Here is a 19720-nt window from a genome sequence, read left to right as displayed (position 1 = left end):
GTGATCAGTATAGGTTGGTGAACTGTTCCGTGGCACCGCATGGTTATAATTGTCATTGGTCTACGTGTTAAGATTGATGTTGATTTGTGAATCGGGCGTTATTCTCATGCATGTATGACATGAACTTGTTCTAAAATCATATACTCCCTCCGATCCATATTACTGGTTGCTCAAATGGATATACCAAGTACTGAAATATCTCTAGATACATCTGTTTGAGCGACAGGTAATATGGATCGGACGGAGAACTATATGATACTTTTTCCCCTGTTTATTTTTGGAAAGATTTGTGGTTCATCATGTAAGAACCATGAACAATCATATTATTTTTTAACTTATTTTCCACTGTTTTAAATGACATTGCTTGTGCCTTGCGACAATGTATGACCCTTAATCAATTATTACCTCTGAGAAAGTTTACCATTCGGGGCTCATTTACTATGTTCCTATTTTTCCCTTTTGTACCCTTTTCCATCTCTACCATGTTCATTTGTACAATGCTTAATCGCATCATAAGTCCTATGATATGAAGTTTCATTACAAAACAGAAACATCGTGGAATATTTGATTCCATTTTTACTATACGCACAATAAATATTCCATATGTTCTCTATGGAGAAGTTCACCCCGTTGATTGCCTTTGATGTGTCGATTTTGCTAATTACGAACAAGGAAATCCTATGTATTGTTATTCGTGCATTGCACGTGCATGCTTACTAGTTGTCTTTAATTGATATTGATAATAACAATAGTTGTCTTTAATTGATATTGATAATAACAATGAGCATGCTCCGTGACACGACCGATCATTTGATAGATAGCACCTGTACATTAAAGGTGTCCAGATGCTAACTATCATTTGTAACGCAATGCACGATAGAGTTATTATATTTTTTGAACCCCTTCCTTTTATTTTGTGCATCAGATGAGTTAATATAATTGTTGAATTAAATTATTTTACCTAATACATTGCAAGTAAAGTTGAATTCATTTTTTCTACACATCTAAAATTTGACATAATGCATACATTATGTTTATATATGTAACAAGTTTTTTTCTTTCTAAAAGGCCTGTGGCAACTCACAGACATTCTACTAGTCAAGATAAATCAGGAGATCCCCTGTGACACACGCGATCGAGCTCATCGGGCCATTGAGCTGCAATCTACGTGCAGTCGAATCCGAATATCAGTCAGTCAAATGTCTAATCCGTTAGTAACTAGGCTTCCCGCTTCCCCGCCATTGCTTAGTTCGTACCAACGCTTCCGGTCAGTCCCACTCCGACGCCAACACGGCGAGGCCACCGCCTCGTGCGAGCTTGATATACAGCATAGCGCCTCTCCTCTTTTTCAGCGTAGATCTTCTCCGCGACCACCGCCAAAGAGGCAAAGACCAAGCCATGCCGGCTCTCATGGCGAAGCGAGCGTCGTCGGAGCGGTGTGCGATCCGCCGGGAGCTCCACCGGCGCAGGAAGCTCGCCGCCGCGCCCAAAGGCGGAAGCGGGATCATCAGCAAGGCCGCGTCGATCCAGAGCACGTCGTCCGCGCACGTGACCGAGAAGCCATCGTCCCTGCACGCGCCCGCCTACGCACCGACGGCGACGGGAGAGGTCACCAAGAGCAAGAGGAGGTGCACCGCCCCGGCCGCGCCGGCTCCATCTCCAGCTGCCACTATGGGCATGGAGACGTCGACCCAACAGACGAGATCAAGGGCAGAGCAAGTGAAGAAGAAGAAGATGCCATCTTCGTCGGTCCGGGTGAAAAAGGGCATGACGGTGAAGGTGCGCACGCGCGCCGGGGTCCTGCCGACGGGGCACTGCCTCCTGCTCTGGCTCGCCGCCCGCGTCGTCTCCGACGCAGCAGCAGATGACGGCTTCCTCCAAGTGATCTACAACGGCAACTTCCCCCGCGACGACCCCCTCCGAACCGTGCGCGTCGCCATGGACGACGTCAGGAGCATGCCCGCCGTCGTCGAGAGTTAGAGTCGCTCAAGCAAGGGCGCTCAAGGATCTCCTCGCTCGCTAGCTACTCTTTGCGAGTGTAGCCTTCATAGCTAGGACTGCCTCGTGTGCACTGTCCTAGAGAGAGTAATACTGATACTGTAGCCCGTTTGTTAGCTGCCAATGTCGAGGGATCCCAAACTTGTATCTGGATCCCCTGAACATCTTTAGCAATTAGAGATGCTTGATTTATATTTTACTGCCCTCTTGCTACGAGGGGACCCCCCTGAACATCTTGCTACGAGGCAGTAAAATAAGAGGGCACGACAGAGAAGAACATCTTTAGCAATTAGAGATACTTGAGATTTTCTGACTAATAAAGAACTGAAAGTGCATTTTCAAAAGGAATACTACATGTGGAGACAATACAATAATCTGATCAGAAAACAAGATCTATCGTTTGTTAGATCTAGTAAGAAGCAGAGTCCTACTCCTGGCAACTAAAAGAACTACAAACTTAACCAGCTCCTCCTTCACCATAAAAAGGACCGAGGCGGCAAGAACACTCTGTACAATCTTTGTACCCATTCCTTTGTAAAATCCGTGCAATCCCTCGTAGCGAATCATCTTCAATATTGCATCTAATGTACCTGGTAAATACAAGCGGTCAGTCTCATGCCACTTTTCAACAGAGGTGACACGAGTAGATGCACAAAGACATAAAACGAGGATACAGCAGATCGTGCACAATCAGAGCACACTGGTTCAGAAAGCCATTAAAACTCCGACGTTTTTTACAAGTTTTGGTTAAATGCTGGTAAAAGATACCTGTATATCTGGACGCCGCGTTCCTGCCAATTTCTTGTTTTGCCTGCAACCTAGACTGCAAGGGATAAAATACATGATCAAAACAGATTGAACATAACATAACTTCTTTGCCGTTAAAGTAAACCCCATTTCAAACCACCCCGAATAGGCTGTGTAGTTGCATGCATGCCTGATTGACTTTAAAGGTGCAACTAGTTGCATTCACATTCCACAGCAGATCTAGATTATACTCTTTTTGAGTGAAATTTCCATGCTGTTGTGTGGTCACATAGATGACAGACCAGGCATTCATGATGCTATGCGTCAGGTACTAGATGGTGAGCCTACCGATGAGGCTATTTTTCTCAATACTGCACTGCGGGAGATCAAGTAGTACTTCCTTTGCTAGAACTGAGAAAAAAAAAGTAACAAAATGGAAAGAAACCCCTTTTTATTAGAGTCTGCTTTGCAGTTCAACTTGGTATAATCTAATTGACTCATTTGGATAAGTTCACAAATACCATATGTTTCAGATTTTTCCAAAATTTTCTAACTAGGGGCATCTTTCTACCATAAATTATTTTTCAAAGATGTGCTTCAGATAAGTATGGGTAGGGCAGCACATTAGTGATAAACTTTGCAGGTGATGAACTGCCAAATATATTTTTACCTTGACCACTAACAACGGGTAGGTCACAAGAGTAGCTCCCAGCTTTGCCATTGCACCTATTAAGAATACCTGTTCAAGGGAAAATACTGAGAATGAAATATAGAAATATATGTGAGAATATTTCCAAAAGCTTGTACTGTCGTTTAGCTTTGGATTTGAAGTACAAACAAACAAATATAGATCTGGGATGTGGAACGAGACAAAGAGAAATAACTAATTGTCTAACTGCAATAACAGATATGCATTGCATTTGTACCAAAATGGAGCAAGAAATAATAAGGAGTCAAGGATCCTCCTCCCTGAAGTCACCTCCCAAGCTGGACATTGTACAACATGCAAGCATGCCTAAAAACAGTATATATACTGTCCTGGCCCTTTGTGCCACTAAATGATCTAGCTTTCTCAAATAACCAGTGTGTATGTTGAAATACAATCATGTAAGGGAATGTGCTAGAATTGTAGAGAAGTAATCTGAGATAACTGCATCGCCGATGAAGAATTTTTATTATATGAAGCATCAAGCAAGTACTACTATTCATATATATAAGAGATACAAACCTGCACTTGGATAAATAGTACATAGAAGAAGTTTCTAGGAAGACAGTCACAGGTACATGCAAATTTCTAGAAACAGAAAAATAAAGCTTCTAGAAAGACAGTTAACAGTCAGTAATTAAACAGTCCAAAATAACATATATTCGTGAACATAGAGACATGAGCTATAGATAAACATCCCTTACCTCCATAGCAGTGATATTCTTCTTGGGGAATCGCTTTCCAGACCGCTTTGACTTGAGACGCTTTGACAGTGTTTCATATATCATAAACTGAATTGATGGATTACATACCTGAAGGTTCACATGGTTCAACCAATGGAATTACATATATGTCCACTAAATTTTGGTTCTGATGTTCTTGAAACAGATAACTAACCATAATTAGTGTCGGAACAAGTCCTTTCCAGAATCCACTTATGCCTGATTCACGATAGACCTCCCGGATCTGTTTAACACTGATAGTAGTAAGTATAATTATGTCTCGTAACTTCAGTTGAGAAGTAGAAAGTTAATTAGCAAGACTGGACACAACGTCGTTCTAATGCCAGTCATCGTTACCGTTCAAATATATAGATGGAAGTTTTAGCAGATGATATTTGTCATATAGGGTGCAGTAATCAAGCCTACAGAAATAAGGTGATCGAACAAATGTAATTCGAGACTAAATAGTTGGTGGAGTGGATCTAGATGAATGCTCGGCCTGTCTGGTGCTCGTAGGCTCTACAGGCAAGCTTAATGTAACTTCAAGTTTAAACTCAACAATTCCAGCAGAAATATCATCAGTAATTACATTTTAGAAAGATATATGGCTGTGGCCCCTCAGAAACGGTATTTTAATTTCTATGTTTAGTATTTTCTATTTAAGGAATCCGAATAGTAAGAACATCCGACATCTCGAGAAAAAGAGTGCTCACCGCTTGAAGTGTGCCATATGGGCGAGGTTTTTCAGAATCAAGCTTAGCTAATCTATCCTTAAGAATATGAGCATCTATTGGATTGGCCCTGGATATTTCCTTAAGCAAAAGCTCCCTCTTGGACTCTATCACCTTCCTTTCTGCCTGTGTATGTGTCTGAAAAGTAGGGGGGGGGGGGGAATCATCTACCGATCAGATATAAGTAAAGCATTACTTTCTATGAATAGCATATAGACAAATTGCAAACTATTAGTGGTTGCGTTATAATTATTATTCTTAGAGTGTGCAAAACCTCTGCACAGTTTTTTGTAATAGTGGTAGCATTACTAGTACAGGCCTGGTAACGACCGTATGGACTTTCAACTAATTTCACAAAAGGATGGCATGGCCTAATAAGTAGTAACCATTGTGCTTTGGTAATGGAATGGGACCCGTTCATGGATTCCTTGTCATCATCAAAGACAAAGCAAACACAGTACACACGTATTAGGATGTAGTGGAAATCACTGCTTCACCACAATAGGGTCTCATTAAGCCTATTTCGAATCTTGTAGTCTTCTGGTAACTCTTTTGTTCAACGAATTCAGTGGTTCTCGTGCCAAATTTTTAAAGGAAGTTCGTTTAATAAAGTTTACCTGCATGCGTGTGACAAGAACCCATATTGGAATTGTAAGAAGAACATTGATTGACCTGAAGCAGAGAAAGGATTCCATGAGCATGCCTAAGGATCAATCTCAGTATCTCATGCAACTCGGTTTTTCTTATTCATAGAGATGCTTCAGTTTTTACCAATAAATAAACCAAGATAACTGCCAAGAACTGAAACACACGGCATGATATTCATGAATAACTTAAAGATGCATAATCCAAACAGATACAAGCTGGATGAAAGGACTGCAGCGCTACAACAGAGGTAATGGAACTAGATGGCTGAGGGGAAATAGAACCCTGATATCCTTATGGAATATTCCTATTATTTAGTAGTTTACGCATTATGTTCATCCCTGGTTGGTTATTCCTGTTATATTTGTCCCTGCAACCAACTAAACACATGTCACCTGAGTGTACTCACTAAAGATAAATTTCATCTAGAAGTTGCCACATCTTTCATTGTGAAGGGGATATAATCCACTAGACAACTACTATAAAGGAGTGTAAGGTGATTGAGTTTGGGATATGATATAAAATTATAATTCATCAGAAAAGAAACAGCCTTGGCTGGACAGAATTACAAGCTTACAGCTTAATGTGAACCATTGCTTCGGTCAGTCACAGGCAGGATCAGGGCAACAGTCATAGGTTCATAGCTGCCCATACATTAGCATTAATTGCATATTATCATCTGCTATCTAGTTCAAAATGATTTCAAGTTTCAACAGTCAGTGAACATTTACATGTTCATGTCAAAGTCAAAGCTTCCACAGGCAAGCGCACAACTCTTCTGCAAAAGCCTTTGTTTGATTACATCCATGCTGCTGGAATGCCCTCTTGCACTAACACCAATAGATAACTGAACAGCCCCATCCAGGATTTCTTTTTCATTCTTATTTCAAGAAAAAAAAGAGTGACTGGTCTGTTGAACGAATGCAGGTAGGTTGACTTACCCAGCAACAGCTGCAATAACAAGCCAAGAAAACATCCCAACAGTGCCATCCCCTAGGCCCTTTTTCCCACGAGCAGCTGCTACATCTTCGACCTTGTTCTTGAGAAGCTGGTAGAAGTAGTAATAGATTCCCTGCAAATCAAAACCCACAAATATGATACATAAGTCAATCAGACTAGATGGAATTATCCAAGTGTCACGTACTGGGAAAGAACACCGTAGATCCATGATTGTTCGAGAATAATGTTGCACAGACAGAAAAACAGATCAAAAATTACAAAAGTATTGTAGTTTACCTGCGAGGCAGCGGTGCCAATAAGTGAGGGTTTGAGGCCGCTGTACAACCCACCCCAGCCTTCCGTTTGGACCAGCTGCAGTTCCCCAATTAACCACTAGGACATTAGCATTGGCAACTGTAAATAAATGATGATAAACCTAAGAGGAATCACCTGGAGCATCTGGAAGAGGGTGGAAGCGTCAGAGCCACCACCACCGGCCTTTTTCTTCTTCGCTGATCTCTCTGTCTGCTGCCGGGTGTTCACCTGTCGAGACGCACCAGGAAGCGAGGCGAGTGAGCTGATTAGAGGAGAGTAGTGGAACTAGTTGTAGCGGGAGGGGGCAGAGGTTGGTACGGTCTGGAGGGGGTATGTGATGATCTGGGCGATGATACCGCCGCCGGCGCCGGCCAGCCCGCTCACCACCGCGCTCGACATGCTCCAACCTAACAATCGGGCGCAATCAGCAGGCAGTGTGGCAAATTGATCCGAGCCAGTCGAGAGAGTGAGTGCCTGATAACGGGGTCACCTTGCTACTGGAACGCTACTGCTTGTCCGGCGGAGACAGCCGGCGGAGGCGCCCACCGCTGCGCCGAGCTGCCGCGAACGCGAGACAAGGCGCCAAGGTTGGCCGTCGGCGCGCCGTGTGGAGCCCGGAGCCGGACTGTGGAGCGAGATTTAGGGAAGGGGAGATCGAATTGGTTGCCACTGGCACTGGCGGACGACGGGGACGAGGGTGTGCTCCGCGATTTTTCACATTTCGCTTTCCTTCGCGGGGATTAGGGGAAGAGAGAGTCAGGGTGTCAGATGGGCTTGGGCTATCCTCTCGCCGTCGACATTTTTAGGCCCCCTTTGTTTTTGTTTGTTTGTGATAGGGATCAGGCCTCCTTTGTTCATAGAAGTGATAAGACATGCATCTTATTTCCTATTAGCAAATAAATCGCACTTGATTCATAGGATATAATATTTTTTATTGGGTCTAGGATAATGTTTTTTTTTTCTTTGAAATGTGAAAGATTGGTTTATATCCTACTCCATGTTTCATAATAAATGTAGTGGAACTAAACCTCGACACTTATTATGAAAGTGAGGGAGTACATAGGAATAGGAATCCATTCCTCTAAAGCCAAAGGCTTCAAAGAAGTTTTTTCAACAAATTACTATCCTTTAGAATTCCTATTAAATTCCTCTAAACTAAAGGATGTCTTAGCTTAGACTCAATGAAAAAAATTCGTACCGTATGCATCAATGACATTCTTTCACTATAGGCATGTCAGCTCACTTTCTATGTCATATGATTCCTATCCTATGAACCAAGTAATAATATATATATATATTTTCTTTCAAATGTGAATGTTTGATCCCGATAGGAACTAGATGATACCCCACATGTTGCTGCGAGAGCTGTTAACAAATAATTTGATGTTTAAAAATACGAAACAAAGTGTAAATTGATGATAAAGAATTTTGTTTGAAAGAAATATTGTTTAGAGTAAGCATCTAAAGAAAATTTAATGTAAATGCCGAAAATGAGTGTGATCTTTGTTTTGTTAATTTGTTACATTGACAATATATCAGCGAAGCGATGTGAGATGATCGTTGATTAGAGACGACAAAGACATTTCAAACCTTGGCTAAAGCTAAAACAACTATAGCAACTATAGATGTGCATTCATAAAAAAAAAAGCGTACTCGCATAGAAAGATAAAATGTGAGCTCACTCATAATTCAATTTTCTGTATGAAAAAGAAGGTCGCTTATAAATCACCTGACTCATTGTTGAGTAAATCATTTTTCTCATTGATCAAACATGTGAGTGTATTGTAACCATTTACGACAATATACTCGGGTAGCTCTAATTCATGGTGCGGGGGGCAACCATGCATGCTTCCCCATTAGATAAAGCTTAGTCCATCATAAAAAAGACTGATTAGCTATCTGGCTGTATGCAATGGAACGAAATTGGGATTAAAAGGTTGTGCGGAATAGTGGATTCTTAAAAACAGAAAAAGCTTGATGAGCTACCTATATATATGCAACCATATCAAAGTGGGATCAAAAGGTTGCTTGGAACACTGGAGGTTTGAGGGAACGAAGGAATCTAGCGCAGTTTTATAGCTTGTAGGGAGAAAATGAGACATGGAAAGGGCGCACAATAGAATGAGAATGAGAAAAGACGGTCATTTGTGCTCAGAATCAGACAATCGCACTAACAACATGTGAAGTCTAACCAAGTGGTTGGATAGGGACTCGATGTTTAGAGTCGATGGACGACGTCAAGACATACATAGAGAGTGCACGGAAAAAAAGTTAATGGTTATTTCTGGCAAACTGCATGTGCATGAAAATTTAATGGAAGTATGAGCACGAAAAATTAGTGGGAAAAGGTGTTTATATGGTGGACCTACTTGATGATGCGGATAGGCTACATGTTAACATAAATAAGATAGTGGGAATGAATTCATCAGGCCCAATGTTGAGTTAATCATTCTTCTCAACGGTCAACCATGTGTAGTGTGCTGCAACCATTTACCACAATATACCCGGTAGCTCTAATTCTTGGTTAAGCTTAGCTATGTCGTTAAAAAGCATGATTAGCTACCTTGGAGTATGCAATGGAATGAAATTGGGATTAAAAGTTTGCATGGGAATAATAATGGATTCCTAAAAAATAAAACTTGATGAGCCAACTCTCAATACACAATGAAATCAAATTGGGATTAAAAAGTTGCTTGGAACACCGAATGTTTGAGGGGACGAAGGCATCCAGCTAATTTCGTGGCTTGTGGGGAGCAAAAGAGACATGAAGAAGGTGCGCAAGAAAATGAGAATGAGAAGAGACGGTCATTTGGGCGTTCAGAATCAGACAATCGCACTATCAACATATAAAGTCTAACCAAATGGTTACACGGGGACTTGTACTGGACGTTTGGAGTCGATGGATGACGTGGCTGTTCGTGAGACGAAAAAAACAGTTAATGGTTACTCCTGGCAAGCTGTATGCACATGAAAAATTAGTGGGAAAGGGTTTTTACATGGTTGACCTACTTGATGATATGGATACACTACTAGGGAAAAGCCTATACACAGAATCTTAGCAGCAGCGCGGTTCAAAAAGGAGTGCTGCTGCTAACTAGTAGTAGCGCGTGTCCTGTAAACTCGCTGCTGATAAGGATTTAGCAGTAGCGCGCTCGGCCTAGAACGCGCTGCTACAAATATCGACCGGCGGTGTTCACCTAACTCTAAGTAGCAGTAGCGCGCTCGCAAGAACCGCGCTACTGCTAAGTATGTAGTAGTAGCGCGCTTTTTCCGGGATCGCTGCTGGTAAATTTCAAATTGCCACACTTTTTTGTCCCAGTTAGCAGTAGCACCGTATCCCAAAGCGCGCTGCTGCTAAATCCTTATCAGCAGCGCGTTTTATGTCCCGCACTACTGCTAACCCGCACCAACCCAACACCTTTCCCCACCCGTCCCTCCCTTCCTCCTCCTCTTTTCCCTTCCCCCTACCTCCCCTCCTCTCTTCCCTTCCCCCTACCTCCATCACATGCTCTCACTCTCACTCTTCTTCTTCTCCTCAATACTTCTCCCCCATTACTCTCTCTCTTCTATCCACCTTTCTCTCTCTTCATTACTCCTACATAATTACACCACCTCCATTAATGCATCTCCTTTCTCTTTTTCCTTCCCCCTCCACTAGTTGAAGTTGTCTCCTCCCAAATTAGGTAGCTAGGTAGATGTAGGATTTAGTTAAATGACCTATTTGCCCCCTAACTAGATCTATATTTGTCAAGAAGAGCTTTGTGCACTTTTGATCTCCCTACAACATCATCTCCACCGTGTGCTCGATCTCGATCGAGATAAAGGTGATGAAAATTTCATGCTTTTGCAAAATGGAAATATGTTTATGTGTGTGTGATATGTTTGTGGAAATTGTGTGTGTGGCATGAGTTGACGCCGCCAAATTGTGCTTTTGAGTTGCCTATGTTTTGCCGAAATGTCGATTTATTTCCGTTTCGATGAATTCCGGGCAAACTCTAGATCCATATATGTCCTATTTTTAGGGAAGATCATGCCAAATTTTTTTATGACTTTGATGCATGCATGCATTTTTATAATCAATTTGTTTATTATTACCGTGCAGAGTTGACGATGGTCAGTGGAACGATGGTGGACAGGTGGTTGCGGTTGGCGGTGCAGGACATGAAAGAAAATAACCGGACAAAGGTTTTATGTCCGTGTCGAAAATGCAAAGTAATAGTTTGGCTCGACCCCCATGACGATGGTCGTGTCGAAGCGCACCTGCTCATGACTGGTTTCATGGATGGCTATACTCGGTGGATAATTGAAGATGAGGATGACGATGTTGAGGATGCCGACGGGGCAGGCAATGATGACACGGGGCAAGACGAAGAGATGGTCGGTAATGGCGGCGGGGAAGAGGCCGGACATGGCGGCGGAGAAGGGGCCGGACATGGCGGAGGAGAAGGGGCCGGACATGGCGGCGGAGAGAACGGCATGGACTCCACGCAGCAGAGTTCGTCGGTACTAAGTTCAATTGTGCAGGACCCTCATGTTCAAGCATTGCTTCGCAAGGAGACGAGTACTGAGAGAGCTGCTTCTAGAGAGGAGGCTAAGCTGGAGCAACTGGTGGTAGACTCGAACACTCCATTGTATGATGGTTGCAATCCTGAGGTGACCCGCTTGAGTTTCACGCTCCAACTCCTGAAGACAAAGGCTAAAAACAAATGGACCAACACTAGCCTCGATGAGCATCTCAAGTACCTAAAGGATGTTCTTCCCGCTGGTAATCTATGTCCTACTAGTGTTGATGAGGCCAAGAAGATCGTGTGCCCTCTTAATCTGCCACACGTTAGATACCATGCATGCATCAACAATTGCATAATTTATCGGAAGGAGCACGCGGAAAAAACAAGTTGTCCGGTGTGCAATGCTTCTCGATATAAGAAGGCCGGGAAGAAATGTCCCCAGAAAGTTGTATGGTACTTACCGATCACTCCCCGTCTCCAGAGGTATTTTGTAGATCCCAAGGAAGCAAAGCTAATGCGCTGGCACGCGGAGAGGAAGAAGCCCGACGATGGAGATGATCCGAAGCTGAGACACGTGAAGGATGGAAGCCAGTGGAGAGCGTTCAACAGCTTCTATCGGTATTTTGAATGTGATGCAAGGAACATCGTGCTCGGCGCGTGTACCGATGGCATGAATCCGTTTGGCAACCAGAACACCAACCATAGCACATGGCCCGTGTTTGTATGAATGTACAACCTCCCCCCTGGTTGTGCATGAAATCGAAGTACATTCACATGAGCATGCTTATTCGAGGGCCGAAACAACCAGGAAATAATATTAATTTGTATCTGGGGCTACTTCAAGAGGAGTTAGACACGTTATGGAAAACACCGGCCAAGACATGGGACGCCAGCAAAGGTGAGTATTTCAACATGAGAGCCGCGCTGATCACGACAGTGCAGGACTATCTCGGTTACGGATATGTGGCAGGCCAGGTGTGCCATGGATATTGCGGATGCACACGGTGCATGGATGATACGACGTCTCAGCAGCTAACGTCAAGGAAAGATGGCGGGTCTGGGAAAATCGTGTACATGGGGCATCGAAGATGGCTTGAACAGGACGACCCGTGGAGAAACCGTGGAGATCTATTCAATGGTCACGCTGAGCATCGAGGACCTCCACGTAAGCGGAGCGGTGCCAAAATCGGTGAGCTGTTGAAAAACTGGAAGGAGAGCCCCGCGCCGGGAAAGACGATGAGAAAGGCGTCGGAGCCGCTGCTGAAGGTATGGAAGACGAGGTCTGTGTTCTGGGACTTGGAGTACTGGCACAAACTCGATACACCTCATTGCCTTGATCAAATGCATATCTGTAAGAATGTCCTTGAGAGCTTGCTCGCAACACTGATGAACATGCCGGATAAGACCAAGGATGGGCTGAAGGCAAGAAAAGACTTGCAAGATTTGAAAATCAGGGAAGATCTGCACATGCCGGCCCGTAAAATGTCAGACGAGACAGAGACGGAGACGGAGGCACGGGAGAAGAAGGTCAAGAAAATAAAGAAATAGGATTATTGCCCCCCTTCTTGCTTCACCTTAAGTCAGGCTGAGATCAATCAATTCTTTAAGTGCCTTACCAGAGTCAAAGTTAGTTCCGGTTACTGTGGCAAGATAAGCAGATATCTAGACACGGACAAGAAAAGGTTCAGCGGGATGAAGTCTCATGACTGTCATGTGATGATGACGCAGATACTACCTGTTGCCCTTAGAGGGATAATGGACAAGCACGTCCGTGACACGCTTATTGGTCTCTGCAACTTTTTCGACGTCATCTCTCGAAAGTCGATCAGTGTGAAGCAGCTCCAAAGGCTACAGGAAGAGATCATTGTGATACTGAATGAGCTTGAGATGTACTTCCCGCCCGCGTTCTTCGACGTGATGGTGCATCTGTGTGTCCATATTGTGGATGACATAATAGACCTGGGGCGGTCATTCCTGCACAACATGATGCCGTTTGAGAGGATGAATGGGATCATCAAAGGATTCGTTCATAACATGTCCCGTCCGGATGGAAGCATCGTCTAGGGCTATTTGGCACAAGAGTGCATCTCTTTCTGTGAGAATTTTCTATATGGCGCAGACCAGCCGCCTGGTGCTAGTGTTGGTTTGCCCGTTAACAAGCACGATGGGAGGCTCGAAGGAGATGGTCACTGCAACGGTCGCAGGGAACTGCACGTGGCATACTCAGATCGACGCAGCGACTTTGATAGAGCAAACCTTGTAGTGCTACAACACCTAGACGAGGTAGATCCTTTCGTGGCACTGCACAAAGAAATTATCGCAAAGAAGTATCGTGACCGGGGGGTATGCACGACAGACGCCGAAGTTACTAGAGAGCACAACTCCACTTTCCTGCATTGGTTCAAAGAGCATATTATTGCTAATCCCCCGGAGGAGGGCTCTAAGGACGGATTGCTCATATACGCCTTAGCACATGGCCCCTCGCCCAACCTCGTAACCTATCAAGCATATGATATCAACGGATACACGTTCTACACGGAGGCAAAAGATATGGACAGTGATGATCAGAACTCAGGGGTGACGATGGAATGCATGACCGGCAGCGACAACGACACAACTGAACGATTTTATGGAAGGGTCGAGGAGATCTGGGAGCTTGACTACTCTGGACTGCACAACACGACGATGTTCCGTGTCAGATGGGCTAAGAATGTCGAAAGAGAAAGACGGATGTTCACTACCATGACTATACCCGACGGCAAGAGCGCTACCGTGAACGTTATCGCAAAAAATGAGCCATGGGTACACGCTAAGCACGTGACACAATGCTTCTTCATAACTGACCCGCGCAATCCCAGCCGTGTTGTCGTGAGGAGAGGCAAAAAGAATATCATTGGAATGGATGGAGTCGCCAACGAGGAAGACTATGATCAGTACGGCAACCCAATGAGGGAAGATGACGATGATGATGAAGTATACGTCAAAAGAAGAATCAATACTACATTACCTAAGAAAAATCATACTCCATGGAAAAGGCAAAGTCACAATGGGGGGCTCAATTATTCTTCGATGAACAAGAAGGGAAAGAAGCTGACTCAAAAACGAAAACGTCAGCACTGAGGAAACGTATGTTATGGGTCCAATGATGTGTAATATATATATATATATGTGTGTGTGTGTTCCTATTTTGTATACACACTTAGCCATTATTATGCATGGGTCCAATGATGTGTAATATATATGTTCCTATTTTGCATACATATTTAACCGTCAAATGATGCAATATATATCGCCCTCCCTTCATTCACTGCCCTCGGGAAATAAAAGTGGGATAAAATAAAGGAAAAGAAAAAGGAAAACTGGCAGTAGCAACGGTAGTAGCAGCGCGTTTTGCATAAACCGCTGCAGCTACTGAATTTAGTAGTAGCGCTTTTTACCTAAACCGCTGCAGCTACTGATGTTAGTAGCAGCGCGTTTTGACGTAACGCGCTACTGCTACGTCCACTTAACCCAAAATTCTCACTCGCCCTGCTTCATCCCGCCATTTCCCCCCAAATCCCCACTCTCTCTCCCCCGTCGCACCGCCGCGCCCGACCCGGCCCCGGCGCTCGCCCCGACTCCGCCGGCGCCGGCGCTAGCCCCCGACCCCGGCGCTCGCCCCCGTCCCGGCCCTCGACCCCAACCCCGGCGCCGGCAATAGCCCCCGACCCTCGACCCCGACCCGCCGCTCGCCCCCGACCCGGCCGGCCCTCGCCCCCGACTCCGGCGCCGGCGCTCGCCCCCGACCCCGGCGCGCTCGCCCCCGACCCGTCGGCCCTCGCCTCCCTCCTCTCCCCTGCCGGCCGTCGTCGGGCCTGCCTCCTCGCCCCTGCACTCTCTGTAAACCCCCCCTCTCTGCTAGGGTTCTTCGGTTATGTTAATTAATTAGGTTATCTATTTAGTTATGAATTTAGCTAGGTTTCAAAATTAGCTGAATTTATATGCAAATTTGAACTGGACATGTGATATGTGCATATGTCATGTTTTGGACATGTCATGTTTGGAAAATGATCCGAGTGGCCTATGTTACGCCGGAATGTTGATTCATTTCCGTTCCGGTGAATTTCAGGCGCTCGATATGTCCATTTTTTAGCAAAGGTCATGCCGAAATTTCCCGTGAATAAAGGCATGATTTGTGCTACATAGTTGGCATATCGAGTGCTGGCACATAGATTTCTTTTTATGTCATTTCTCATTTATTCATACTTTTAGAAATAAATGAGGCCACTTAATCATAGGAAACATGTCGAACAACGAAGAAACTGGGCCTTCTGACCAAGATGCAGACGAGATGGATTATGAGGGTGAACAAGAGTACCTCGACTATTTGACTGCTAAGCAAGGTTTGCAGGTCGGCCTCGATGATGGTACTGACGCCGACATCGACACCGACGGCGCCGGCACCGATGGCGGCACCGAGACCGGTGGGGAAGGTACCGGCGGGGAAGGTACCGGCCCCGATGCCGCTACCGAAAAGAGGAAGCATAAGAAGCAGAGGATACGAAAACCTAACAAACTAGGGATTGGACGACTTGTGATCACAAAGATGGCACCTGGCAAGTTTGAGCCGTTAGAGCCGGAAGAACCTCGCAAGTGCTATGGGAACCAAGTAGGATGCATCCTACGGGAATGCGTGAGCATCAACGACGATGACTTAAGGAGTAAAGAACATTTGACGCAGTTGCTCCTAACGAAGTTGCACAAGAGATTCAAGTTCCCCGACCGGGATGATAACATAGAACAACCGTGGGATGATCCGAAGATGAAAAAGATTAACAATCACGCCATGGGCATGTTCAGCAATGATTTGGCCTCCTGGAAAGGGAGGGTGAAACGAGCTATTGAGGCTGATGAACCCCTGTCCAAGATTCTGGAGGAAAATCCGACACTTACGGAAGAGGAGTTCGAAAAGTTCAAGGACACTTGCGCTACCGAGGCAGCCAAGGCTAAGGCTGCGAAATTCAAAAGCCTTCAGCAAAGGAACACGGGGAAGCATCGCCTCAGAAGCCGTGGCTACCTCGGTAAAAGGCCCATATGGGATAAGGAGGACGCGGAACGTGAAGCCGCGGGTCTCCCAGACCCCTTCGCGAAGTTCACCAACCCCTTGGAGCATGACTTCATCAGGGCCCGCTACAAGTGGGACAAGGAGAAAAAGGTTTTTTACACGGACAAGATCACGAGGAAATTGATTAGACTACTGGAGAAGCAACACCGGCTTGCAGCCGAAAGCCCTACTTCTCCGATGAGGCCCAAGTGGGACACCCCTCTCAACCGGGCCTTGAACGAACTTAAGGGACTCCCGTTGGACCAGCGGCCGCAATATGGTCGTGTGCACGGCGCTGGAGACGGCGCCACGTGGAAGGTGTTTTACAATGATGGCCCGGAGGCCAAGAAGCAGAAAAAGAAGTTTAGTCAGGCGGACATCGACGCAAAGGTGAAGCTTGCGGTCGAGAAAAAAGCAGCTGAGGACGCGAAAAAAGCAGCCGAGGACAAATATGAGTTGCTACAGCAGGCAGTCAATGCAGCTGTAACTGCCTGCAGAAATGATTTCGCTACTAACTTGGTTCCAGTTATCATCAACTGGGCGAAGGAAAATCCAGACAAGACGGTACATGATTTCCCGATGCCCAGTTTCGTCGCGAGCAACTCCATGAACAACAACACCATCGCACCATCACTTGCTCAAGCAACCGGGCCTCCTCTCGCAGCCGCTCCCGCTCATAGCAGCCCGTCCTCAGTCTCAGGCACGCTAGGTGGGCCTTCGTCTTTGGCTGAGCTCGACGCCGTCACGGTAATTACATGTCGCACCAACATATATATATATATATATATATATATAGATAATATTCCATTTTTGTTGCCTTTCGGTTGTTTTACGCCACAGACATATGTGTTTGCAGGCGAAAGAAACCCCGTGCACCATACTCTACTTGATCAAAGGCCAGAAGGTGGACGTGGGAAAGGGGATGATAATGGACCCCTCTCAACGCACGTTCCACAACCAGCCGATCCCCGCTGAGCACTTCAGGGTTAGCTTGACCAGTGTGAAATCGGGGCACGAGGATTTGCCTCCTCCAGTACAGCATGTGGGAGCGGACGACGAGACCCTGCCGCGGATTGGAAGCTGCAAGGGTTGGGTGCTGCTATGGCCGAAAGAATCTTATTCGTCTGGAGCCGGCCGAGAGCACACCAATAACTACCACACATCAACAAGCATGTGCGGAGACCACCACCCCGCCTACGCAATTACCAGCTCCTGTAGTGCCGGGTGAGAGCGGCGGACGACATGATGAAGGGGGTGCAATAGTACTGGCTGATGTAATTTCTCCTGTAGAACAGAGAATGGATGATGAGACGGAGGTCGACCCTATGGATTACCTCAATACAAACGCGTATGACTGTGACATAGATATGATGAGTCAACCATATGACGAATCGGGCTATCAGCTTGCTAATGAGGATATGGATGATATGCCCGGGCAGGGTCGTACCATGGATTGCAAAAAGTCTCTCTTCATGAAATCCTCACAGGACACGCCTGAAGATGCCGCCTCAACACAGGCTCAACTAGCCGGGCGCGAGGGTCGTTCAGTACTTAGCCCGGGAACACTTGGGCAGGGGTTAAGGAAGGGTCTGGAAGGTGTGCCCAAGAAAAAGGAGAGGAAGAGATCGGGGAAGGTAACTGCCTCCAAACAAGCCAGAGCACACAGCAGCCAGACGATGCATTCTGAAGAGCGTGTACCCGTGAAAGGTGCGGTCATGTTCCATCTCACGGGCGAGCCGATGCTACCGCCGAAACCGCTGGAGGCACTATCAGGGGATCTCAGGAGACTGCACGACCATGTGTTGTCGACTGAGAAAAGCCTACTAGCCTCAAAGGATCCAGGATATCCGACATACGCGGCTCGTGTGCCTGAGGGGAAGTGCTACGTCGACACACGGCCCGCGGAGGTGTTCTTCCTGCGGTTTGACCATATCTTTGAGATGTTTCTAACAAGGCGGCTTGATTTTACTATCGTCCGCCTTTTTGCGCTACATATGAGCTCCGTCATGAAGAGTGAAGAAGTCTCGCAAATCTGTGTGGCGGATCCGTACTACATGCACGAGTCTTTCTTGAGTCTCGGCGACTTTGAGCGTGAAACTGCTAGGGAGTACCTCCAAAACTTCATGGTACAGAATAAGGACCGGGAAATTGTCCTCGTGCCTTATCATCCAAAGTAAGTCAGTTCCGGACAACCCTTTCGTACATTTCAATCATTCCTTCTCTCTCATATGGGGAATAATTTGAGGTGTCTTTTCCCCGCAGCAACGGGCGCGCCGTCCTTATCGTTCTTTACCCGCAAGTCTCCCACGCCGTGTATTTTGACCCTTCCAGAGACTACGAGAAAAAGGACTACACCCACATAATGAATATTCTAGATGATGCTCTCCAAGGCTTCAGCTTTAGAGGTGGCCACGTGCATATCAAGAAACAAAGGAACAAGAAGATGGGTTTCGCGCATAAAACTAACTTCTCCTGCATCCATGTCCCAAAACCAAGCAAGAAGGATGGATTCTACATCGTCCATCTCATGATTCAGTTCAACACGGATCACCAAAAGCTTCGCATTAACAGCAGAAATGATGATCATATCCACAAGTGGCTAGAATCTCATGGAGAAGCGAATTATAAACTTAGAGATGACTTCTTTCGCATCCAAAGCGACATTGCGACGATCATCATGAAAGAAGTCGTCGATGAGAAGGGGATGTTCCACCACGGCCCTATATCGCGAGCTGACGTCCGAACTCGCATAGGCATGCAACGTCTAGACCTCACACCGTTCAAGAAGCTAGGGTTCGTCCTCGATGATATGGAAGGATGGAACTTCTAGTGATTTATGATGCCGATGATGATGATATGTGTCGGTTGAACTTGTATACTTTTTGTAGCGATGAAACTTTGTGATCGTCCATGGTCCCTGCCGAACTTGCGTAACGCTACTTTGTTAGTTTGCGTATGATGACCTGCGTACCTCTAGTTAATTAATTTGCGTACTGTATATGTTGCATCTAGTTGCTAACCCTTTCTTTTTCGGTGTTACTCTAGTATATTTTGTTGCATATATATGATTGTACATCCTCTTCATGAACATGCATCTCTAACAGGTACCTAGTTTCTTGATGGCGAGATGGAAATGCTATGTTGTGTACAAAGGGAAGGTTCCGGGGGTGTACAACGAGTGGCATGAGTGTCAGGCGCAAGTGAATGGGTTCACGGGCGCCAGCCATAAAGGCTTCAAAAGCAGACAAGAAGGAGAAGCTAGTTACTTGAGGTTCACGCTAGCGCGAGAGAGGACTCGTAACCGCCACCTCATGTACTGCATAGTT

At 45.6% G+C, this 19720-nt stretch overlaps 2 protein-coding genes across 3 annotated transcripts in view; one reads left to right on the top strand and one right to left on the bottom strand.

Annotated features, from left to right (window-relative positions):
- LOC123090177 (uncharacterized) overlaps window positions 1-797 on the top strand; it is a 3727-nt gene extending 2930 nt beyond the window's left edge. The window contains exon 4 of the mRNA XM_044511595.1: window positions 753-797. Coding sequence (XP_044367530.1) covers window positions 753-797 — 45 coding nt within the window. The remainder of the gene's footprint in view (window positions 1-752) is intronic.
- A 1490-nt stretch (window positions 798-2287) lies between these two features.
- LOC123092909 (peroxisomal nicotinamide adenine dinucleotide carrier) lies at window positions 2288-7601 on the bottom strand. Of its 2 annotated transcripts, XM_044514763.1 has the most exons (12): window positions 7294-7601; window positions 7122-7210; window positions 6939-7031; window positions 6786-6860; window positions 6491-6621; window positions 5522-5576; window positions 4887-5042; window positions 4349-4417; window positions 4156-4263; window positions 3416-3484; window positions 2767-2821; window positions 2288-2588 (listed from the first exon to the last, which is right to left on the bottom strand). In XM_044514763.1, the coding sequence occupies exons 2-12, from the start codon at window positions 7200-7202 to the stop codon at window positions 2392-2394; spliced, it is 1089 nt and encodes a 362-aa protein (XP_044370698.1). In that variant the 5' UTR covers window positions 7203-7210; window positions 7294-7601; the 3' UTR covers window positions 2288-2391. The 2 variants fall into 2 exon arrangements, with proteins under 2 accessions (XP_044370698.1, XP_044370699.1); XM_044514764.1 differs by lacking the exon at window positions 4887-5042.
- Between the last annotated feature and the right edge of the window lie 12119 nt (window positions 7602-19720).

The sequence above is a fragment of the Triticum aestivum genome, chromosome 4B (genome assembly GCF_018294505.1).
Source record: "Triticum aestivum cultivar Chinese Spring chromosome 4B, IWGSC CS RefSeq v2.1, whole genome shotgun sequence".
In the NCBI taxonomy this organism is placed as follows: domain Eukaryota; kingdom Viridiplantae; phylum Streptophyta; class Magnoliopsida; order Poales; family Poaceae; genus Triticum; species Triticum aestivum.
This window is presented reverse-complemented; position numbering and strand designations above follow the sequence as displayed.

Bases quoted from the DNA above. Each gene is read 5' to 3' on its own strand.
- LOC123092909 (XM_044514763.1), bottom strand. From the start codon at position 7,202: ATGTCGAGCGCGGTGGTGAGCGGGCTGGCCGGCGCCGGCGGCGGTATC. The intron at 6,861-6,938 runs GTGATTCCTCTT...GGGGAACTGCAG, and splicing joins CCCTCTTCCAGATGCTCCAG to CTGGTCCAAACGGAAGGCTG. The intron at 5,043-5,521 runs GTAAACTTTATT...CCTACTTTTCAG, and splicing joins TTCTTGTCACACGCATGCAG to ACACATACACAGGCAGAAAG.